This window comes from Glycine max, chromosome 19 (genome assembly GCF_000004515.6).
Source record: "Glycine max cultivar Williams 82 chromosome 19, Glycine_max_v4.0, whole genome shotgun sequence".
Taxonomy (NCBI): Eukaryota; Viridiplantae; Streptophyta; class Magnoliopsida; order Fabales; family Fabaceae; genus Glycine; species Glycine max.
In genome coordinates, this window is record NC_038255.2 from 39,523,398 (window position 1) to 39,548,570 (window position 25,173).

General features: G+C 34.9%; 1 protein-coding gene across 2 annotated transcripts in view; it reads left to right on the top strand.

The window, feature by feature from the left end:
• Positions 1-24,603, top strand: part of LOC100809299 (ferredoxin-dependent glutamate synthase, chloroplastic) — a 39,019-nt gene extending 14,416 nt beyond the window's left edge. For both annotated transcript variants that reach the window (XM_041012524.1, XM_014771717.3), the window contains exons 5-33: positions 603-701; positions 2,094-2,164; positions 6,089-6,185; positions 7,132-7,224; positions 9,155-9,300; positions 12,136-12,295; positions 12,608-12,718; positions 12,823-13,038; positions 14,079-14,236; positions 14,647-14,776; positions 15,715-15,773; positions 15,946-16,051; positions 17,634-17,730; positions 17,891-18,006; positions 18,092-18,289; positions 18,437-18,547; positions 19,495-19,734; positions 19,874-19,972; positions 20,088-20,183; positions 20,284-20,481; positions 20,569-20,643; positions 20,801-20,929; positions 21,019-21,117; positions 22,126-22,268; positions 22,359-22,452; positions 22,861-23,099; positions 23,225-23,303; positions 23,834-23,917; positions 24,052-24,603. In XM_041012524.1, the coding sequence (XP_040868458.1) occupies positions 603-701; positions 2,094-2,164; positions 6,089-6,185; positions 7,132-7,224; positions 9,155-9,300; positions 12,136-12,295; positions 12,608-12,718; positions 12,823-13,038; positions 14,079-14,236; positions 14,647-14,776; positions 15,715-15,773; positions 15,946-16,051; positions 17,634-17,730; positions 17,891-18,006; positions 18,092-18,289; positions 18,437-18,547; positions 19,495-19,734; positions 19,874-19,972; positions 20,088-20,183; positions 20,284-20,481; positions 20,569-20,643; positions 20,801-20,929; positions 21,019-21,117; positions 22,126-22,268; positions 22,359-22,452; positions 22,861-23,099; positions 23,225-23,303; positions 23,834-23,917; positions 24,052-24,213 (3,705 nt within the window). In that variant the 3' untranslated portion in view covers positions 24,214-24,603. The remainder of the gene's footprint in view (positions 1-602; positions 702-2,093; positions 2,165-6,088; positions 6,186-7,131; positions 7,225-9,154; positions 9,301-12,135; positions 12,296-12,607; positions 12,719-12,822; positions 13,039-14,078; positions 14,237-14,646; positions 14,777-15,714; positions 15,774-15,945; positions 16,052-17,633; positions 17,731-17,890; positions 18,007-18,091; positions 18,290-18,436; positions 18,548-19,494; positions 19,735-19,873; positions 19,973-20,087; positions 20,184-20,283; positions 20,482-20,568; positions 20,644-20,800; positions 20,930-21,018; positions 21,118-22,125; positions 22,269-22,358; positions 22,453-22,860; positions 23,100-23,224; positions 23,304-23,833; positions 23,918-24,051) is intronic.
• Positions 24,604-25,173: the final 570 nt, after the last annotated feature.

Consider the following 25,173-nt stretch of genomic DNA (forward strand, 5'->3'; position numbering starts at 1 on the left):
ACATGAAGTAAAAACATGAAGCAACAAATCATAAACAGATTAACTTATAAAAATCCACATAGTCAAAAAACATCCTTGTTCAACCAAACCATGCAAATAAGGAAATAATAATTTGTGGGGGGGGGGGGGGGGGTTTGAGGATTTGCACAGGAATAAGGAGCAAGCTCCTTAAAGTTACTCTTCTATTGTTCCCATGTTTTGTTTTTCTTTCTTTGTTTCCTCTATAAGTGAATTTCTTATGCTTTTTTATTTGTATTATTCTTATTTTCTTTAATGTATTTCTTCTTTAATCAAAGTAAACTATTGTTAAACAGAAAAAGTGAAAGCAAGAAACTGATGGTCCAAATATCAATGGTTGCTCTGAGTTGATTTTCTTGTCTTTTTTTTTTCTTTTACTGAATCCTCTTTTTTTTAACTGTTGTGTTTCTTACTTTAAGATATACAAGTTCCTCATTTGTATTGTTTTTGATAACCTTTGTTTTGAGTTTTTCTTTGTTTTCATTATTACTACTACTACTACTATTATTATTTGTGTATCAAATTCTCTAGACTTTTTTTAATGGTCACTTTTATATCTTGATATTTGGTCTACTATGGTTCAGTTATTGATAAGAAGTGGTCGAAGTCCTGAGGAAGCTATGATGATTCTTGTTCCAGAGGCTTATAAAAACCATCCAACTCTGTCAATCAAATATCCTGAGGTATTTTTTTTTCTTTTTATATAACAGACATATTCAATGCCATGGTTATAAATCCCCACTTGTTATTGCATGTTCTGTCTACTTTATTTGTCCAAATATGAGAAGCATGTGTTATCTGCCTTATCATTTACTGTAACTCATACTTTCTATTATTGCTTTTTGTTTCTCAAATAATACACATTCACAGAGAGATGCATGGTTGAGGAACAACTTTGGTTGCATGTAATAAGTGCTTGTTTTCCTTTGAATTTAAAAAGAATGATTTTGTCTGGCATTTTATATATTTTGATAAAATATGTTTTAGGTTCCTCAATTTTTGGTCAAAATTAGTCTTGGTTCCTATATTTTAAAATGATGATTTTGGTTCTCATATTTTTTATAATCGGCGAATTTCGTCCCTATTTATAGTTCTTAGGATACTAGGGTGAGGGACAAAATTCACCAACTGTAAATAACACGAAGACCAAAATCAATGTTTTTAAAGTACAGGGACTAAGACTAATTTTGACAGAAAATTGAGGTACCTAAAACACATTTAACTGTATAGATTCTGTTTGTAGATTGCTTGTTTAAATGGATTTTGAGGCTTGATGTCCTTTTGTTTTGTTTGTTGAAAAGGTCATAAAATAAAATAGAGATGTAGCTTCTTAGTATAATCTAAATAAGGTTGAAACTCACTTAATATCTGGCAAGGTTTTGATTTTATGGTTCCCTCCTTGTGTTGTGTTGTTTCTTGTCCCTTTTCAGTTCTCTGTAATGATTCCATTTAGTTTTGATAAGTTCGGACAGAAAGAAAGGGAAAAATAGTTATTGACAGTTAGAACAGTAATGTGGTTTGTTATAGGGGATCATTTAGATAAATAGGAGGGATTCGGGAGGAAAGGATCATTAAAACAATAAGAGTAATTGTATGAAAGAGGTAATCCTTTGTAAAAAGGAAACCTTTGGAGGAGAGTTGCATCTCCTGTTCTCAGTTGTCCAATAAAATTGTTCATTTCCTTTATTCCTATCAATTTCTCATTTCTGCAGTCATAACCTACAACCTTCTTGATTTTCTTCTATTAAAACACTTAATATCTTGATTTTTTAAATGTTCGCCAACATTTGAAAGTCAAGGATAAAGTATCGGAAGTAGAATAGTGTAAAATAGAATTTGACCTACCCATTATGAGGTTTATTCATAACTGAATGGCAATAGCCTATCTAGAGTGGTTGTTAGGCCCTTGCCCCTTTAAGATGAATTTTTTCAGTGCTCTTTTGTCATGCTTGCTCTGCAAAATTGCAGAGTCTGTTCTGTTTGTTGAATCTTATCTTTTATTTCCTATTATATTTTGAATCATTTTTCTTCAATTTCTGCATGGAAGTGTCCTTAATATTGCTTTTACTTGTTAGGTGGTTGACTTCTATGACTACTACAAGGGTCAGATGGAAGCTTGGGATGGACCAGCTTTGCTTTTGTTCAGGTATAAATGCTTAAAAAAGAATTCAGAGGAACATGGTTGCCTTGTTGGTCTATCACTATTCTTAGATTTTTAGAATGTGAGTTTGGACTTAACTCAACCCCCAAAGCTAGCTCAAGGGGTGAGGGTTGCCCCTCACTTATATACTCTTACTTGGCTTTATCTTTAGCCGATGTGGGACTTGGGTTTTTCCCAATAATTCTAAATTTCTAATTCATATGAAGTGACTTTAAGAATTTAACAAGTAGCACTAGTCAGCGGGGCTGTTCAACTCGAACTGAATTGAATTGTTCAATTTGAACTGAACTTTAGCGAGCTGCTTTGAACTGCATTTGTTGTTCCCCTAACTAAACTGTCAAACAGTTCAGACGAACTGAACCAAACTGTTTTAGAGGCGGTTCGAACTGAACTGAACCGATTTGTACTAAACTGCTCTCCGAACTACTCTGAACTGTTCCAAACTGTTCTGAACTGCTTTGAACTATTCCGAATTGCTTTGAATTGTTCCGAACTGCTTTTAAGGATCATTTGTTTTGAAAATGTCTAGGAGAAGAAAATCTTTTTTTTTTATTAATTTGTATTTTAGATACCCATACCCCGACATTAAAAATATTTAATACATTTAGAATACAGAAATATAATCAATGCTTTTTTTTTAAAAAAAAAGTTACCACTTTTCCTAAGAATTGATATTAACGTTTTCTCTCCTAAAAAAGTAATATTAAGATTTAGTTTTTTTTTGTCAGATATTAACATGTAGTTGATCGAACTTATTGTGTAGTTTGGTGAATGCAAAAATACAAGTTTTGGTGCAGAGTTAAGCAATAAAAAAAGATGGATAGAAAAGGGGGTGAATTCAACCATTGATGGCTGTACTACTTTACTAATTGATAAAATAAAGACATAAAAGGAATAATGAAGGGGAATGAACTGAGCTTCATAGAATTCCTAATCTAAGAGAATAGAGAGAGAGTAAGAGATGAAAGTGAGGAGTAAAATGTTATGCATTAACCCAAGTCACTGAGGGTTAAAAAAGAGTTATAGACAGTTCTGTTAGAGAGACTAACAGCTGCCATCTAACTAACTAACAGCTGTCAGCCGCTGTTAGATAACTAACTTTACTAATAGCTAGGTGAGTCTGCAGTTGAATAACTGCAGCTCCTTACAATACTCTAATACCCCCCCTCAAATTCAATGGTGTTGAGTCTTTGAGGGAGGCTCAATGGCATTGAGTTTGGACCTTAAGAAAAGAAATCCAGTTGGAGACAAAGACTTTGTTAAAGCATTTACCCATTGATCAGTTGCAGGAATGTGATAAATTTGCAGCTTCTTAGCTAAAACCTTCTCCCTAACAAAGAAAATATCAATCTCCGTGTGTTTTGTCCTAGAGTGAAGAACTGGATTGTGAGTGATGGCAACAGCACTTTGATTATCACAGAATACTGCTGTAGTAAAAGGAACAGAAAGTTCAGTCAGCAGAGTTTGAATTCACATCACTTCAGCTGTACCTTGAGCTAGGATTCTATACTCAGCTTCAGTACTTGACCTTGCAACAATTTGTTGTTTCTTAGACCACCAAGATATGAGATTAGGACCAAAATAAATAGCAGCCCCTGATGTAGACCTTCTATCATCAAAAGTATAATCTGGTAGTTTATTGAACAGAACAGTGTAGGGAACATTAAAGTTCAGGGAGGTGGTACGTAACCTATTGATAAAATAAACTGCTGCTGTGAAAGCAAAATCCCAGAATTTGAGACGTAGGGAGGCTTGTTTGAGAAGAGCAAGGCCCAATTCTACAACATGTCTGTGTTTCCTCTCCACTACACCATTTTGGTGATGTGTGTGAGGACAAATCAATCTATGAATTATTCCATGGCTTGCTAAAAAATTAGTTAGTGGTCTGAACTCCCCTCCCCAGTCTGTTTGCTCACTTTTTATTTTGGAATTAAACTGAAGTTCAGCCATTAACTTCAACTGTTGGAAAACGGTGAAAGTTTCGGATTTATTTTTAAGCAAGTAATCCATGTGAACCTGGAATAGGCATCAACAAAGGTTATATAATAGTGAAAACCAATTTTAGAAGGAATATGTGCAAGACCCCATAGATCACTGTATATCAATTCTAAGGGTTGATTATAAACAGTTTCAGATTAAGTGGCTGGTAATCTATGTGATTTACCAGCACAACAAGCTGCACAAAACTCAGATATTTTCATTTGAAACTGGTATCTTACAATGATTAAGAACAAGTCTCAAAACATTAGAACTAGGATGGCCCAATCTAAGGTGCCAAAGAGTTTTATAACTTGTGCTAGTACATGCACTTGCAGAAGAAGTAGTTTTTACATCAGACTTGAAATTATTTATATCAGAACTGGAATTATTTACTGAATTTGAAACAAAACAAGAAGCTGAACTAGCAGCAGCTGAGCCTTGGAGTCGAAGATTTGTAAAGATATATAAACCATCAGATCCAAGTGAGCCTTGAAGTAAGATCTCGTTGGCTCCCTGTGATTTCACAAGACAATGATTAGGATGAAACTCAAAAAATACACCATTATCTAGTGCAAATTTACCAACACTGATTGGATTTTTAGTTATAGTGGGCACATGTAAATGTTGATTTAAGGACAAAGACACTTTAGGATTAATAGGAGAGACAAAAGTAGAAGAACCAGTGGAGTTAATGGGCAAACCTTGTCCATTACCAATGTAGATTTGGTATGGACCTTCAAAAGGACTGAGTTGCTGAATTTTCTATGATTCTCCTGTCACATGAAAAGAGGCACCTGAATCTGGTATCCAGGTTGAAGAAGATCCAAACTGAAAGTTGGAGTTTGCAATCATTGCACTTGGAGGCTGTTGACTCTGGTTATTTTGCATTGACTTGTTCTGATTTGTTCCTTGATTCCATGAATTTGATGATTTGAAACCACTGTTTTGTCCATAGTTACTTGACCAGAGTTATTAGAATTTCCTTGAGAGTACTTATTTTGACCAAAGGAATTATTCTGTACATTTCCTTGACTTGAAGGATCATATAGTGTAGAGAGGGATTTGGTTGATAATTCTGATCAAAGCGATAGTGACAAACAGACGCTGTATGTCCATATTTGTAACACACTTGGCATTGAAAGTTTGTGAAGCGTCCTCCCCCACAACCACAACTGCCGCAGCCACCACCATGGCGGTCGCCTCTTTTAAAACTTCCACTGTGACCAAAATTTCTGCGAAAAGTATCCGAATCATACTGTTGTGAAGATTTGTTCGATATTTGCATAAGCATCGGAACCAAACGATGAAGATGAGTTAGGGTTCACGTAAGTAAGATTGATTGAAGGCGAATCAAAGATGTGTTTTCGAAACTATAGCAATCAAGCCTTGTGAGCTAAAAGTAACACTTCAACTTCTTCAATAGTAAGAGGTTGGAATTTGCTTTCGATAACCGAGATTACTGAATGATAATCTTGCGGAAGACCTTCAAGTATAGCATCGATTTGTTGTTGAAGAGAAATTGGACTTCCGATAGAGGCAAGTGAGTAGTGGAAGGGAGAGGGTGAGGTGTTCAAGAAAAAAAATTCCCTAGTGATTATTGATTTACTGTCATTAGTAGTTAGTAACTCTTCTGTAATGAACTAATTGTTCTTGATACATGTTGTTTGGCAATGTGATTCATGATTAATTTTAATGCTTATTGGCTCTAGTAGAATTTAATAGGAGCATTCAATCAATGTGAATATACTGTATGAAGTTAGAAAAGGAATTTATTTAAATATCTTTTTGTTATGCAATTTATTTACATTATGCTAATATTTACCATTTTTTCTGTTTTCTTTAAGACAAAATCACCCTGCCAATTTAAAATTAATTATGGGCTGCTATCATTTTTCTGTGATTGCTGGTAATCCAATTCATGTGTCACAGTGATGGGAAAACTGTTGGTGCATGCCTTGATCGAAATGGACTTCGACCTGCTAGGTATTGGCGAACATCAGACAATATGGTCTATGTTGCCTCTGAGGTGAAGTCCCAAACTTTTATCCCTTGGTTATGTATAATTTATGGTTAATTAGTATAATTTTGTATGATTTCACTGTTCAGATGGCAGTTCTACTCTATTGTCTAATTCTAGAACTTTTAGTAGAAGATGATGTTTTGGCTGATTTGAACTTGGAAAAGCTAAGATTTGGTCAACGTCATTTTACTAAATCTTCTATTATCTCAGCTTGTGCCATTTTTTTTTTTGCTACATGAAAATTAAACTGTTAAGTCCCATTTGTGAACATCAGACAATATGGTCTATGTTGCCTCTGAGGTGAAGTCCCAAACTTTTATCCCTTGGTTATGTATAATTTATGGTTAATTAGTATAATTTTGTATGATTTCACTGTTCAGATGGCAGTTCTACTCTATTGTCTAATTCTAGAACTTTTAGTAGAAGATGATGTTTTGGCTGATTTGAACTTGGAAAAGCTAAGATTTGGTCAACGTCATTTTACTAAATCTTCTATTATCTCAGCTTGTGCCATTTTTTTTTTTGCTACATGAAAATTAAACTGTTGAGTCCCATTTGCTAGTAGCTTACTAGCTTTCTAATTAGCATCATATTAAATGTTTAGATTAAACAGAGACTGATAGTCACATATGTATGTACATTGTACACTCAAGAACAGTATTTCAGATATTAGTATCTGACCTTTCTTCTATTCTTTTCTTTGTTGTGCACATCCTGTGAATATGTTCTGCTTTGCCTTTGCCTCCGCCTGTGTTTTTTTTAAAATGATTTTTACTTATAAATAATGATAAATATCTAACATTTTTGGTCTGTTTAAAACATTTATTTGAAATTTGGCATCTCTTGTACTTATGTGTAGTAATGAGAATTACAGTTCTGAAGCCACAAATTCAGTTTCATGACTTTCAATTATTGTATTTAGGATATTTTACCGTGTGTCATTCACTTTTAGGTTGGTGTTGTGCCAGTGGATGAGTCAAAGGTTGTCTTGAAAGGCCGTTTAGGTCCAGGCATGATGATAACGGTTGATTTACTTGGCGGTCAGGTTTGCAGTGCAGTATTTTCTTATTATATTAATTTTGAACACAGCACATTATCTTCTAATGGCTGCTAGTTCCTGCATTATTAATATTGAATTGAATTTAAATATTTGCCCAACTTAGACTTTTTTTTTAATTTTCCACAATATTGCTTGTCCCCCCAATGTGACAAAGTCATTAATTGAATGACATTGTTTGTCCAGAATCTTGTTCTATAAAACACATTGCTACCCATTCCTTTTTGCCTTTTCTATTGATACTAGCCTTTTGGAAATGAAGCTAAGTTTCCTTCTCTTTATTCTGTTGAATTTAGAGGGGGAGACTTCTGCATATCATCCATATATATATAGTCTCTTACTAGACTTAGTGGAGATTATTACCTAGGCTACTATTACATAAGTGCAAATTCGTAGAAACTAATACTCGTGAACACTAAATACATTTTTTCATGTGATACATGAACATACTGTTTTCTAAGTGCATTAACTATTATTATTTCCAACATATTTGTACAAAATCTTTGGGGAGAAGAGGGAAAGTCAAGAGTGTAGCTGTCAATAGTGTGCTAGCCTTGGGCTTCTACAGGATACAAATAATGGAGCAGTTTTTTATAGCGATCATTGCAGCTAAAATTGCAGCATTTTGCGTGCTATAGCAGTGCAACTGTGATGAGTTTCAGAAACCTTGTTCGACACTTTATTAACACAACGTGCACTTTTCTCTCACCTGTTTTGTCACAAATCATCAATACCCAATGCTTACAGTGTTGTTTCTGGCCAAGCCCAGTGTTTTTTTGGCAAAGCCCAGGGCATACTCACAAATCTAGCTCCTCTAAAGTAAGGAGGTGCACTTCAAAGGATACATTACACTCACAATCAATGATTAGAAAATCAACAGTTGAAAATTGTGATAAAATCAAATACATATATATAACAAACTCTAAAGTTAGTTACAATCTCAATTGTTGATTTACTAATTAATGGTTATTACCTTTAAAGTGTACTCCCCTCACTTTAGAGGAGCCAAATCCCCTATCCACTACTCTTTTTTGCATAAACTCTGTTCTGTTGATTGTTTGCATATATATCTTGAGAAAGTTTGTGTCCTTCTTCTGCCTCTATTCTGTCTCTCATCCTTGGGCTTCGTTCTTCTTTTTTTCGTGTGTTTTGTAAGTCCTCAGTTTGTTCTCCTGCTGACATCATCTGTTCAATTTTTGTGTTCTGTTCTGATGTTTTTTTCTTCCAAACTCCATTGGACACCCTTGAAGCAGTTGTAGCATCACCCACTTGGAGGTTTTCTCTTTACTTAATTTTGTGATGTTTGTTCTAAGGTTAAGACTACATCATATGACACTCAATAGTATAAGGGATTTAAGAATTTCCTTTAAAAGCATACGAATGAAAGTTTTCTAGAAATTCTACCCTTAACAGCTTCACTAACATCATTTTGTCATACTGAGATATATCTGTACAAGAGTATACTTACTCGTAATTTTTTATTTTCTCTTAGTTAGCTGTCGGTCTAACTATGGTTAGTAGTTAGTCTGTTAGAATAGGACAGCTGTATGGCAGCTGTCACCAACTAACTAAGGTTAGTTGACAGTTACAGTTAGTAGCTTCTATAAACTGAAGTGTAATCAGTTTCTGTTTGGGTTGAATACATAACAACTTTTCATTACAGATTTAGATTTTCCCTAAATTCTCTCTCTTGGATTCTTTTAATCTGATTGACTGATAAAATTAATTTATATCAATTATGGGAAAATAATAATAATATATGGGGAGGGTCATGGTCTGTGAATTCGAAATTGTGGTTGCCCATCCATGAGTTCTTTGGACATTTTTTTAAATAATTTTTTTTTTAATTTTCCTGTCAAAAGTAGTATATATGCTGTCTTGTGGGATTATTTTACATTCCAAATGTTTTGTGTGGTAGGTCTATGAGAATACAGAAGTTAAAAAACGAGTAGCCTTATCAAGCCCATATGGGAACTGGATCAAGGAAAATTTGCGGACTTTGAAGCTCGGGAACTTCCTTTCAGCCTCTGTGTTGGACAATGAGGCAGTATTAAGACACCAACAGTGAGAGTTCTATGTAGATATTACTTTTAGTTTTATCCTTGATGAGGAAATGTTTGTTTTTAAGTGTTTCTACTTATACATCCTATTAAACCCATTGATTTACTCATTGCTATTGCTTAAACATTCTATGTGGTTCTCTATCTATTATTTTTCTTGATCTTTATGGATCATGCATTGTGGTTTTGGATAAATTGTGATTTAAACTTAGAATTTGGGCTTTGGGCCGAACTCAATCCCACAAAATCGGCTTGTAAGGCAAGGACTGTCCAAGCCATGTCTTTAGTTGATGTGGGACTAAACTACCACTCTCTTGGCTGCAATTAACGCAGCCCCAAAGAGGCCACAGCCAAGGCAGGCTAGGGGTGACCACAATTAAAGAGGTTTTTCAACACAAACAATAATATGAACTCCCTTTGTAGTGATATATTCTTCTCTAGGAAGTAGGAAAAAGGATCTTTGTCTAATATTTTATTTTTCAAGATTGAGAACTTGACTACCAAACAGTCTTGGTGATGGATGTAAGAGTTGAGAATAGATTTGGGAGGAAAAGTCAAGATAGGATTTCAAGGACCAACTGGTGTCAAATATTGGGTGAAAAACAGTGGAGCCTTTATAAGCAAAGAGTTATGGAAGAATGTCATGAGAGGCAATAGGAAGTGCAAATGATATCTGGGACAAGATGAACAAAGGGATTTAGGAAGGTGGCTAACGAAAATCTCGGTGAATCAAAAGGCTGATAACCTATGGGTAAAGTATCTTGGTGGTGGTATGCAAGTGTGCTAGATAAAGTGAAGGTCAGAAGAAATTGTTATAAAGCATTGTCTGTGTAAGGATGCAAAAAATCGGGGAAAAGTGGCAGCTAAGAAAGATACCAAGAAGGCTGCGAGCAAGAACTTTTGATGGGTTGTATCAATCCTTTGGCACCAAAGGTGTGAGAGGGGTATTTATAGGTTTCTAAATGTAGGGAAAAAAAGTCAGGAGACTTGGATTAAGTGTGCTGCAGTAAAGATAAAGAAGGTAAAGTCTAGGTAACAAAAAAAGATATTAAGGATGGGTAAAGAAATTACTTTCACAAGTTATTTAATGAAGGGTGCCATCTTTTGTTTTTGTATAGGCGGAATGTAAGGAAAGGGAATCAAAATTATATCTTTTATCATAGAATTTGGGAGCCTAAGGTTAAAGAAGCATTGAAAAAGATGACAGATAGCAAATTAGTTTGATAAAAAAATATCCTCATTGAGGTATACGGAAGGATTTGTGTGAGAAAGGTATTAGTTGGCTGACAAAGTTAGTTAACAAGATTATGAGGTCTAAGAAAATGTTGGAGGAGTGGAGAATAGCACTCTTAAGCTCTATTTATAAGAACTAGGGAGATATACAAAATTGCACAAATTATAAGGGGATAGAGTTCCTGAATTATACTGTGAATTTATGAGAAAATGTAATTAAGAAGAGATTAAAACTAGGGGCTCATATTACTAAAATTCAATTTGATTTTAAGCCTAGGAGGGTGGTCATGGAAGCAATATATTTGTTATGACATTTAATGGTGAGATACTGGATGAATAAAAGATTTACATATGGTCTACATTGATTTGGAATAGGTGTATGGTTGGGTACCAAGAGAGTTATTGTTGGAGGCCCGAAAGAAGAAAGCAGTTTGTATTGCATATATTCAAGCAATCAAGGATGTTATATGTATGAGAGGGTCACAACCAGGCTGGGAGTACATGATAGGATCACAACAGGTTTTCCTATTACTGTAGTACTCCCTCAAAATTGACTTCCAGCCCTTGTCTCTTTATACTGTAGTGTTGGATGTGCTTATATTGAATAGCTGGTGCCAAAATGCATATTCATATGATATAGTTGTAACTTGTAATTGGAGAATCAAGAGAGGAAATAAATGAAAAGTTAGAGATATGGAGACAAGATCTGGAATCTCATCACTTTTGCTTAAGTCGAAGTAAGATAGTGTATGGAATGTAAAATAGGTGCAACAATCCTAACTTAGAAGTAAAACTCAGGAAACATACTTTACCACAAGTCACACGGTTTTATGTATCTAGGGCCCATCATATAGAACAATGAAGAAATAGAGGGAGATTTAAACCTTAGGATTCAAGAGGGATGGATCATGGGTGGGATGGAGGAGTGCTTTGGGTGCCATCTGTCACAAAAGGTATCACTCAATATTAAAAGAAAAATTTATTGCGTATTTATAAGACTAACAATGTTGTATGGAACTGAATCTTGGGTGACGAAAAGCCAACAAGAGAATAAAATTAATGTCACAGAGATGAGAATGTTGCATTTGATGAGTGGTTATACTAGACAAGATATAATTAGGAATGAATAATGCATTGAAGAAAAATTGGGGTAGCACCTTTGGTAGACAAGATGGTAGAGACCTGGCATAGGTGGCTTAGGCATGTGTAGAGAAGACTTGTAGAAGACCTAGTTAGGAGACTAGATAAAATGGAGGATAGTCCAGTCACTAGCAGCAGAGACTGAAAAAAACACAAGTGAAACCATTAAGAAAGATTTAGCAGTCAATAGTTTGTCTATATACATGACTTAGGATTGGGAATTATGGAATTGCTTGATTCATATAGCAAACCTCACCTGGTGGGAATTATTATTGTTGTTATTGTCTTTTGTTTTATCAAGATCAACTTAAGGGGATTGTGGCTGGTTTCCATAAGCTAATGCTGAATGTCCTACAAGATAATGTTATATAGTATGTTGATGGGAAAGTGTGTTTGCTTTTCTATTGATGCTTACAATACAACATCTCATATGGCTGTTACTCTTCTTCTCTATGGGTACTACCAGGGCATTTGGGTACTCTAGTGAAGATGTCCAGATGGTGATCGAGAGTATGGCTGCTCAAGGAAAGGAGCCCACGTTTTGCATGGGAGATGATATTCCATTGGCAGCATTGTCTCAGAAACCTCACATGCTTTTTGATTATTTCAAGCAACGGTTTGCACAGGCAAGTTAGAGAGTACTTTCCTAAAATTTATTTTTGAAATTAATTTGCCCTGTCTTCTGACATAGTTTTGCTATGCAGTGCAAAGTTACTTATCTCATCACATCTGGATCATGTTTAGTTTACTTAATATGTTTATTGTTTGTTCACAATGTCATGAGATGCATGGTATTGTTTGTTGTTTCTATATGGGATTCATTGTATGTCACTGCTTAGGCTCTATGCATATCCATATCTATTTTTAAATCTCTTTATGTTGCTCTTTAATTCACTCTGATGCCACTGCTCCAATTTTCTTCATCTTTCGAAGTACAGGTTACAAATCCTGCAATTGATCCTCTTCGAGAAGGATTGGTTATGTCTCTTGAAGTGAATATTGGGAAGAGAAGGAATATATTGGAAATTGGGCCAGAGAATGCTTCACAGGTATTTTAGCAAACATCTGTAATATTTAGTTTGTCATTGTCATATAATACCCATGATTTTGTTGCCTTTTCTTGCCCACAAGATGATGATATATTTTGAAGCAGGTTATGTTATCTAGTCCAGTATTGAATGAAGGGGAGCTTGAGTCATTACTAAAAGACTCCTACTTAAAACCACAAGTATTACCAACATTTTTTGATATAACTAAGGGCATTGAAGGTTCCTTGGAGAAAGCATTAAATAAGCTTTGTGAAGCTGCAGATGAAGCTGTTAGAAATGGTTCCCAGCTGCTTATTCTATCAGACCGTTCAGAAGCATTGGTAAGGACCATCTAGTATAACCTGTATCTTTCTAAAGAGTGTATTTGTTATATCTCTCAAGGATAGAAGCAATGCCTTTTTTGGCAAATAATAGAAGCAATGATTTGATACATACATAATTACTAATTAGATGAACGCAAGACATGATATGCTATTGTCTGCAATGATCAAAGTTTCTCCTCATTTTTTTTTAAATTTAATTGTCAATTCAAATTTGTTGAATTTATGAACTTACTTTCCATTTATAAAGTGATCAAGACTGTTTCTCACATGCATTGTGGAGATTTTTTCTCTCTTTCAAATTATAAAGTGATAACGACTCTTGGAATTTTGGGCTAGGGCCTAACTCAATCTTATGAAATCAGCTTGTAAGTTGAGGATTATTGGGAAAAACCCAAGATCCACATTGGGTAGCGATAGTGCCAAGATAGAGCATATAAGTAGAGGGCAACACTCACCCTATGAGTTAGCTTTGGGGTTGAGTTAGGCCCAAACCCACCCACATTCTAATAAGGATTGCCCCTCATTTATATACTCTTTTTAGGCTTTATCTCTAGTCAATGTAGGACTTTAGTTTTTCCCAATACATCCCCTCACATCTACCACTATTGGGCTTGGTGCGTGAATAATATGGTAGGTGGCCCAATATAAGATCTAGGATAGGCTTTGATACAATCATAGAATTTTGGTTTCGGGCCTAACTCAATCCTACAAAATTGGCTTGTAAGGTGAGGGTCCCCCGTCCCCCCCTCCCCTGAGTTATTGCATTTATTTTTTCTGGAGCTCCCCCTGAATTTAGGAGTCTTAAGTTTCTCCCCCTTTCATTTAAACACAAGGCATATCTAGTGATAGGAGCTAATCTTGGCCATGCATGCATGGTCAAGATTGTTTTATTCAAGTCTAAGTTTGACCCTCCATTATGATTGTAAGGTCATCATTATCTCCATTCACGAGAGCATGAATTCCAATATGCTTCCTATATAGTATATACTTGGATGTGTGTTTGAGCTAATAATGCATTCCTTTCTTTTTGGTCCTAGGAACCAACTCATCCTGCAATTCCAATACTTCTTGCTGTTGGTACTGTTCATCAGCATCTAATCCAGAATGGCCTGCGAATGTCAGCTTCAATTATAGCAGATACTGCTCAGTGCTTTAGCACTCACCACTTTGCCTGTTTAATAGGATATGGTGCAAGGTTATTTAATGCCCCTACTTAAGTCTCTGTTAGATGCAGTGTTTTGATTTCTGATTTCTTCCTTATTTTAATCTTATATTAGGAGTTGTGTTTTGTGATCTAAATTTTCATTTATTAGTCTCAATTTTGTTAGGCATGATATAGATTGAAGATATCTTTTGTTTCCTTGTTAATTTGCTTGTTTATGACACAGTTGTATTCTTACACTTGTCAAGTAGCCAGTTTTTCATTTAAACTTGAATAAATCTGGAATTTTTCTTTCCGCACTGAATAATTGTTTATTGGTGTTATTGGAATTAATTCTAACTTGTATAAGTTGGTTGCAGCAATGTAAGATGGGAATCATGCCTAGTTAAACCCACTTACCTCTTCTTGAGCATAGTATGATATATCTTTTTTGTTTGTTCTAGTGCTGTGTGTCCGTACTTGGCATTGGAGACTTGTCGGCAGTGGCGTTTGAGCAATAAAACCGTAAATCTGATGAGGAATGGAAAGATGCCTACTGTATCAATTGAACAGGCACAGAAGAACTATTGCAAGGTTACTGCTCAACTTCAAACCACTCTTTTGACTTTATTTCAGATGCAGAAGTAATAAACTGTATTCTTTTTTATTCCTTTTTTGTGTGCCAAACTGTAATCTGTAATTATGATGGCCATGTATATGCCTTGGTTATTTAATTTGTATTTTAAATAATGGTCCTTAGGCAAACATGGGAGAGCTGCTTGTGGTTGAAAATGATTCACTAATACCATGCTAAAATGAGTTTCATTCATTAACTGTATGAATGGGATAAACACATTTTTACACAAGGGAAAAGTGAATCAAGAGGAAAATAAGATTATGTGAGATTGAAGGGAAATTAAAGATAAAATAGATCAAATTTCAAAGAAGCAACCAAGAAAGACCCGGTTATATTCAACTTGAATAGAACTTAAAAGGAAGAACTGAATATTATTCTGTGTGTTTGCAGTACAAGCACTAATCCCCCTTTTATTGGGTAAACTTATAAAACGAAATTGGGGAAATCTAAACATATTAAGGGAAAGTAGGAAAGAAAATATAATCTATCTCAATAATTACAAAAAAAAAGGGAGATTCTGTTCTATTTTCAAATTTCAACATCTTTGAAATGATGTAAAGTAAAAATGTGAAAAATTGGTCTCTGAATGATTGATATTATTCTGATATGATTTGATTTGGCATTGCACTAATCTAATACGTCTATTTTTTTATACTAATAATCTTGATCAAATATGTGTATAGTACAAGTAATACTAGCCTAGCTCTGTACGACTATTTAAGACTACTAACCTAATAAGACTTGAAAAACAAGAATTGTATATTAAGAAAGGGACCTTTAAGAGAAGAAACTTTTTCCTCCTTTGTATTGTGACCCCTCTTTTTATTAAAAAATTCCTCTTTAATTTTTTTTAAATATAAGTAACTAGTCATTTTCATTTTTGCCTGCATTTCAGGCTGTAAAAGCAGGCCTTCTTAAAATTCTTTCCAAAATGGGCATCTCGTTGCTATCAAGGTACGTTATATTGAAATAAAGTAGTCATAAAGGGCAACTAATGCCAGAGAAGGCTGGTATATTCTTTTTTTTTCCAATAAGTTAGTAGTTTGTCTAATGTTTAATTGTTTCATTTATTTGCTTTCCTTACTGATATGCTTTTGACAAATCTATTTTTCAATTTCTTGTTTAGTTACTGTGGTGCACAAATATTTGAAGTCTATGGATTAGGGAAGGAAGTTGTTGATCTTGCATTCAGAGGAAGTGTGTCGAAAATTGGTGGATTAACTTTTGATGAGGTGATGAACATTACAGACTCAAGCCTGAGAATGAAAATGCAAATTGGTTTTTTTACTTTATTAGCAATATAAGCATCAGTTCATTGCGCTTGATAACACTTGATCAATTATACCTTTTGTCCGAGTCTTGTAATAATGATATTGTTTGCCTAATGGTAGATAAATATCATACCATACAGCCTTTTGGCACTACAAATGTATTACATGATAGATTTATTGAAAACTACAAATGTATTACATCATGGAGTGCTAGCAATATAGTCTCTAACACATTGTTTCTTATTGGTTAAAATTAATTGATAACTACAAAATCATGAATGGGGTTCATTAAGTAAGGAGTGATACCCACTTAATTTTGTGATTTCCAACAAATTCCAACCAATGTTAGAGAGTATGTTGCGAGCATTTCTCCTACTACAATTGCTGATGTAAAAAAAATCATGTTATGTATCTGAGACTACACTATTTGTGTGCTTTCACTCATCTACTGCACTCTGTACTTTCAGTTATAACTTTAGCTTGTTCACTAATCGCCAAAAAAAAAGCTTTAGCTTGTTCAGTCTGACAGTTGTACAGCTATCAGTCAGTCATAACTGACAGGTTGACAATTGCTATGATAGTTATTACAGTCACATATAGTCAGTTCTGTCTCTGCCTATATGTGTTTCACTGTAACAGAGCTGAACCTTGTTATTAATCATTTTCCTAGTTAAATTAAATATTACTCTCTCTCTCTCTCAAGTTCGTTAATGTAAAACAATATATAATTATACATGAATAAGAGGATGGAAAGATGTAGAACATTATAAGCTATTTTTACATCCATATTTATCAACATTTCTATCTATCTTTGTCTATTTCGGACAATTTCTTATCCTTCTTTGTACTTCATTTTCTTGTTCAAATTGTTTGTTGGAGAAGACTTAATCTTCTTTGGATCTGTATTTCTGTCTTCATCATATATTTTCTTTATAGACATTTTGAGGAGTACGTATTTACATATATCATGACCCTGAATAAAATTAATTTTCAATTTTAACAGCTATGACTTTGAATGTTACACCTAAATAAGACTTCTTTGAGGGAAAATTCTGGTAGGTGATGTGAACTTGGTACATGCAATATTAATTGCTTGTGTTACAGAAGAAAAAATGCAGGAAAGTAAGAGAAAATGAGAGGAAATCACCCAGAAAATGTTATTACTGAAAATAATTCAGAAACTGTTGAATGATTTGACAATACAGTCTAGAATTACATTTATAGGCTGAGGAAAGAACGAACTAAATTCTGTATCAGTTTCAGTAACCACCTCACTCACTGATATCTAACCAACTGACTGATAACTGAAGTCTGCTACAATAGACTGTGATAACTACTCACACACAGTAGTTACTCTAACAGCTAGACTTTTAATACTTACACTCCATCTTCTCTGAGCTTATAAATTCTTATGTTTGTAAACATCCTGGGTACAATTATACACTATTTTCTTAAGAATGGACATATGTGTTCAATACTTGAATTTACATTATAATGGATATCACTTACATTGAAACTTTACTCATACTTTGATATGGTGCAGGTGGCAAGAGAGACTTTGTCTTTCTGGGTGAAGGCATTCTCTGAAGATACAGCTAAAAGGTTGGAAAATTTTGGATTTATACAGTTCAGACCAGGAGGTATGAGTTCAGTGCTGATGCTGATTTGAAAAATCAGTTGACTTTTTGTCATGCTTTTAGAAAAACTGAATGAGTGTTATTGTTTTATCAATGAAGTTGCATTCATAATAGTGTTCTAGGTATGATAAAAATTGACTGATTTTGATTTACATTTTCAAAGGGGAGTATCATGCAAATAACCCAGAAATGTCAAAGTTGCTCCACAAAGCTGTTCGTCAGAAAAGTCAAAGTGCCTTTTCAGTTTATCAGCAATATTTGGCTAATCGACCTGTGAATGTAATTCCTGGAGATCCTATTTTCATACTGTTATCATAGATTTTATTACAACAGATTTATGTGAGATATCTGTTGTTCATTCCAGGTTCTCCGTGATCTTCTTGAATTCAAAAGTGATCGTGCTCCAATACCTGTGGGGAAGGTTGAACCTGCTTCATCTATTGTGCAACGGTTTTGCACAGGGGGCATGTCACTTGGAGCTATTTCCAGAGAAACCCATGAAGCAATTGCAATTGCCATGAACAGAATAGGTGGAAAATCAAATTCAGGGGAAGGTGGGGAGGTAATATAACTTTTATACCAGTATAACTGTTGGTATAGATACATCATACATTCATATTCAGTAACACAATTTTTTTCCTTTGTATTTTTATTTCCTTAACTATTTGCATTTCAACGATGATCTAATGTATTCATGTATTGCATTCAGGATCCTATTCGCTGGAAACCACTTACAGATGTCGTAGATGGTTACTCTCCAACTCTTCCACACCTTAAAGGTCTTCAAAATGGGGATACTGCAACTAGTGCCATCAAGCAGGTTATTGCACTGGAATTTTTAAAAATGCCTTCATTAACTTTGTTGACTATATTAATGTTATTATATTAATTGTGTGATGCAGGAATATCTTTAGATGGACTATTTTAATACTTAGGCCTTATTTGTTCTTTCAGTAGTCAAATTATTTACCCATTATAGCATACATCTGTTTAGAAACTATTATTCTCTGTTGAATGTTAGCAATTAATTGACCAAATTATATACTGTAATCTGATTTGTTTAGTTGATGCCTTGCAAATTGCAATTATATGATTTTAATTTGATGGTCATGAATTACTGCCAACTTTTCCAATTGCCAATGCCCTGCAACTATGCACCATAAAACAATGGTCATGAATTAATCCTTTCTTTTCTCACTCCCAAACCTAAGAATGGAAGACAGAATTTGTGTTTTTATGTAAGTTCAATAAGCATGGTGGGGCTGCCAACATATGCTTTTGCCAGTGCCCTGCAACTATGCCCCATAAAACGATGGTCATGAATTAATCCTCTCTTTTCCAACTCTCCCAAACCTAAGTATGAATTAATCCTCTCTTTTCCCATTTTGGTGCTTTTCTGTAATTGCAACAAGCATGGTGGGCTGCCAACATATGGTCACCTTCCTGCAGTATTAGCTTAAGAATCCAGATGCAGGAAGTGAATATAGCCACACAAGTTTTAAGTAGGTTAGGTTATATAGATCATGCCTTACAACATATTCTTTGTGGGTGTGATTTACATTTGATGGACCAAATGAATATTCATTCTGTTATAATTCATGATTACAAATTTAGTTCTTAATCTAATTGGATGGCAAGCTAACCTCTATATTCAGTCAATCTGGCTGATTTAAATTGTATTATTCTAAACTTGATCAGGTAACAGCTCTAGTCACAGAAATTGTGATATGCAGTGGTAATCTGATAAAATATATTGCATTTTTTCAGGTTGCTTCTGGAAGGTTTGGTGTCACCCCAACATTCTTGGCAAATGCTGATCAGTTAGAAATTAAGATTGCACAAGGCGCAAAACCTGGTGAAGGTGGACAATTGCCTGGAAAAAAAGTTAGCATGTATATTGCTAGGTTGAGAAATTCTAAACCAGGAGTTCCTCTTATATCTCCACCTCCTCATCATGACATTTATTCTATTGAGGACCTTGCTCAGTTGATCTTTGATCTCCATCAGGTGACACTCTAAGAAATTTATTCACTTATTTGATTCTCATCATGACTTTTATATTGCTTGTTTTATTCATTTGTTTCCTTTGAATGAAATTTAGTAATTAGTATAATGAAGAAAAATCTATGGTTCTCTGGTTGAACAGGTGAACCCTAAGGCCAAGGTGTCAGTAAAACTGGTGGCTGAAGCTGGAATTGGCACTGTTGCATCTGGGGTTGCAAAGGGCAATGCTGACATTATACAGGTATCTACTTTGACCTGTAATCCATATACATTTTTGATCTGCTTCTATATATATTTCTCAGATATGCATTTGTCCTTTGTGAAGCATAACATATAATGATGTGATCAACTTACAGATTTCAGGACATGATGGGGGAACAGGAGCAAGCCCTATAAGTTCCATCAAGCATGCTGGAGGTCCTTGGGAACTTGGGCTTACAGAATCTCACCAGGTTATAATTAAATCATGAAATTGTGTGATTAGAATTTATTTTCATCATTTCTACCTCGAAAATTTGTATGCTATATGATTGTGGATTATTTTTCTTGCAGACACTCATTGAAAATGGACTTAGAGAAAGGGTTATTCTCAGAGTTGATGGTGGGTTTAGAAGTGGAGTAGATGTCATGATGGCAGCAATAATGGGTGCTGATGAATATGGGTTTGGTTCAGTGGCAATGATTGCTACTGGATGTGTTATGGCCCGCATTTGCCACACCAATAATTGCCCAGTTGGTGTTGCCAGTCAGGTATTTAGAAGGCTGATTTATTATTTAATGCTTTAGTGTAATCATTACTTGTCATTTGGCTAATATGAATTTGTCATTACATTTCAGAGGGAAGAGTTGCGTGCACGCTTTCCTGGTGTTCCTGGGGATCTTGTCAACTACTTTGTGTATGTAGCTGAAGAGGTAATTTGGGGCTGCTGTTGATATCTTTCATACTCATCTTAATTTTTCTTATTTTGGAGTTGCTGTTATTAATTTAATTTTGATTTATCATGTTGAAATTTGTATTAAGTAATGTTTTCCTCATCCTGTCTGGAAATAAATATCATTATTTGACCAGGTAAGAGGCATATTGGCACAGCTGGGGTATGAGAAGTTGGATGATGTGATTGGCCGGACTGATTTGTTCCAACCAAGAGACATATCTCTAGCAAAAACTCAGCATCTAGATCTGAGTTATATCCTCTCTGTACGAATTGCCTATAACCATGTATATCTTTCCTTTCTGAAGAATTACCTGCTTCTCTGACTTGTGTTTGATTAACCGTTCATTTTCAGAATGTTGGGTTACCTAAATGGAGCAGCACAGAAATTAGGAATCAGGAGCCTCATACCAATGGTCCTGTTCTGGATGATGTTTTGCTAGCAGACCCAGAGGTAAAACAACTATAGGTGTTGGTATTAAAAATATTATTGGCCTCCCCTGTTCTTTAGATCAGTTTGTGTGTCAATCATATTCAGTGCTCAAATACTAGGACTCATTCTAGTTTCTAGTTTATTTTATCCATGGGCCTCCTGTGCATAAAATCATCTTGTAATCTCAAGACTGTAGATAGGATCACGACTTTCCAGAGTTTGCACCTGTTATCGTTCTAAAACTTTATACATTTGTGATTTATTTTTCAGATTTCTATCTTATTCAACTAGTTATACACATGAAATTTCTGAGAATAAGTTTAGACCAATCACATTCAGCTTCCAAACATGAAGTTGTATTGTCCTATGCTTCTCAACTAATTGTTTTCCACAGAGTAAGGTCTAAAAATTATTCAAATTCATTTACCATCTGATATATGTTAAGAGAGTAGGGAGGGGGAGAAGATTACAAAACACCAGATCCCTACTAGTGATTTTTTAGAGATGTACTATTTATCTACTGTCTGATATCTTTTTCTTCATGGGGTTGATTTAATAGTTCTCAAAATTTCTTAATTGAAATAAATGTTATTCTTTGAATAAAAAAGCACTTAACAAATTTATGTCTTTCATGAAGTTTGCTTAGAGAGCAACCCCAGGCGCAATGGTAAAGTTGCGCCTTGGTGACCAGTTGGTCATGGGCTTGAATCTGGAAACAGCCTCTTTGCATATGCAAGGCTAAAGCTGCGTACAATAGTCCTCCCCCATACTTTCGCATAACAAAGAGCCTTCTGGCACTAGGGTAAATTTTTTATGAAGTTATAAAAAAGGTAAAAAAAAAACTAATTGGGTTGAAGTGTTGGATGGAGGGAAAAAGACCTACACTATCTAATTTTGGAACGTGGTTGTTTTTCCCTTTTTGATTAACTGTTTTTTATAAAATAAGGGAATGAGATGAGGAAAATGGTTGTCTGCTTTAAAAGAAAATGTCATACATGAGGCAGGGATATTAATGATATTGTTTTTCAGATTGCCTATGCCATTGAAAATGAAAAGGTGGTTAATAAGACCATAAAAATATACAACATTGATCGTGCTGCATGTGGACGTATAGCTGGTGTCATTGCAAAGAAGTACGGTGACACTGGTTTTGCTGGACAGTTGAATATAACGTAAGATGTCTTAATTTGCAGTTTGAAATCCAATATTTGTATTTAAATATTTAATGGAAAGTTAAAAAAACAAATTCTCCTTGCTTCCAGATTTACAGGAAGTGCTGGGCAGTCATTTGCATGCTTTCTGACACCTGGAATGAACATTCGCCTTGTTGGAGAGGCTAATGATTATGTTGGGAAGGTACCTTATTAAAACTCTGCTGTTGCGCATTACCTAAGAACTTGTTAGGAAATTAAACATGAAATGTGTAACTATGGTTCATTTTAATGGTGAAAAGTATGAGACCTGTTTACTTGATTATTTTATTCCAGTATGCTTATTTATTCAGTGATGTACTGTGCTTAATTGGTGAAATACTTGGCAAATTTCTTCTGGTTGTTCCTCCTTGCTTTTCTTAGGATTTGATGATATTACTTTTTTGCCAAATGTAATCAAGTTGTGCATTATAGGGTTAACAATTAAGACACCCCTTTTGTCACCATAGTGAATGAAATGGATGTTTTTGTTTTGAGGTATCTGTTTTGACTTGTTTTAGTTAGATACTAAGTTGGGGCACATTGTTCTGATGTTTATTGTGACTGTTGCCAGGGCATTGCTGGAGGTGAGTTGGTTATCACTCCAGTTGACAAGACCGGTTTTGAACCTGAGGATGCAGCTATTGTAGGGAACACTTGCTTGTATGGTGCAACTGGTGGACAGGTCTTCGTTAGAGGGAGAGCAGGGGAAAGATTTGCTGTGAGAAACTCGCTTGCTGAAGCTGTGGTTGAAGGTGCAGGAGATCATTGTTGTGAGTACATGACTGGAGGCTGTGTGGTTGTCTTGGGAAAGTGAGTATTATTTCTTTATGAAAGCTATACCATTCTTTTCCTCTTCCCAACTCCCTTAGTGTGGTTGTTCAGGGAAAGAATTGGAATAAATTGAGGCTATCACTTATTTATTTTACCTTTGACAGAGTGGGTAGAAATGTAGCTGCTGGAATGACTGGAGGATTGGCTTACTTTCTTGATGAGGACAATACTTTCATACCCAAGGTTTGTGCCAGAGACCCATTTCACAGTTCTTTCTCTGTTTTTTTATTACAAATGAGTGTATGCATGGATTATTGAAATTCTTTTTTCTGATCTGGATTCCCTTACTGCCCCTCTAATGTTAGAAAAAAGAGAGAATGATAAATCTATAGTTTGGGAAGCATTTTCAACGGTTTAAGAAAAAACATGATAGTATACTACTGTTTGAAGATCTTCCCGAATCTCACAAGTGCCTTTTCATGAAACACCAACTGCCTTTAAGATTTGCTTCTAACTAATCTTGTAGCAGTAGTATCTAGTTTACCTGGTCCTCTTACTCTAGTTGTGATCGTCTATCTCATCAAGTGGCTCATAAGTACTTGTCATCAAGCATTGTATTTTTCTCAACCACAGGATAGTTTTTAGACCACCCCTCTCATTGGGGAAAAAAATGCTTCTAAAAAATAACCATTATAACCTTGAAAGCCTTTTATTTATGCTGCTTGATACAAACCATGCTATTTTGGTATGCTAATATCTGAGTCAATTCACAGGTAAATGGAGAAATTGTAAAAATTCAACGGGTGTCAGCCCCTGTTGGGCAGATGCAACTGAAGAGCCTGATTGAAGCTCATGTTGTAAGTTCCCCTATTTACATTAATTTATGCATGTGCAATCAATGTAGGTAGAATTTTATTCTTGCTCTTTGAATTTTATTATATCACTTGATTATCATAATGCTCAAATAATTTTGTATCGTCTCTGTATAAAGGAAAAAACCGGTAGTACAAAAGGTGCGGCTATTCTGAAGGACTGGGAGAAGTATTTATCACTATTTTGGCAGCTGGTTCCACCTAGTGAAGAGGATACCCCTGAGGCAAATGCCAAGTACGACACAACTACGGCAGATCAGGTCACTTATCAGTCTGCTTAGGGTGACGATGCAAGGTTACATTACATTGATTACGCCAGGCTATGGAGCCATTGTTGTATCCCTGATTTGTACAGGAATTGGAGAAGCTATCAATAAGGTGGAAATGCTAGCCAAAATATGGGGATTAAACTATCCCTTGAAACCATGGTCGCTGCATTGATTCTCAAGATCATTTTTGCCAGCAGTACGATGCACCCCGTATACATCCATCTAAAGCATTAGCATTCTCTTTTGTATAGCCATGTGAAAGCAAAACTGTATATAAAATGCAGTTGATTCGAATCTGATTGGGATTTTTGTGGACGGTGAAAATAAATTAGTTGGGGCTTGATATGCCTAGTCATCTTTTCTCTCCTCTGATTAATGAAAAAATATTGTTTTCTCCTTGCACGATCGGAATGCGTTGTTTCTCTGCACTTCTTAGTATAGGATGTGTTTTGTTATGCTTATATTGTTGATAAAGTACTAGCGGGTTTAATGCATATAATACACGAGACGAATTTACAATAGCTTAAGAGCAAGTTTTAACATGTCATGTATTTGTAATGAATATCAATTGCTAGGTTATGATTTCGTACAAAGTTATAGGGCTTTTTAACAGCTTTGCCAAAAGTTTCAACTTGCATTCGTTTGGAAGAACTTATCAACAATTTATTTGAACTTATCATATGTGATAAGTACTTATGACTGGTTCATAAGGTGTTTTTAGCTTATTTTCAAAAGCTATTCACTACAACTTATATTTATGCAGAGCTTACGAAAAGACTCAACTTCGAATCCTACCATAGTCAATAACATAAAATGTGCATTTTTTTTCTCCATGTTACTTCAAATTAAATATTTTGTTTTATGCGTTTCTTCACTGAAAATAATATAAATATTAACTCCTACACGAATCAAATTATAATTATTTGTTGCCAATAAGTTTATTTAATTTTATTTTCTTCTTTTTCACTAAAA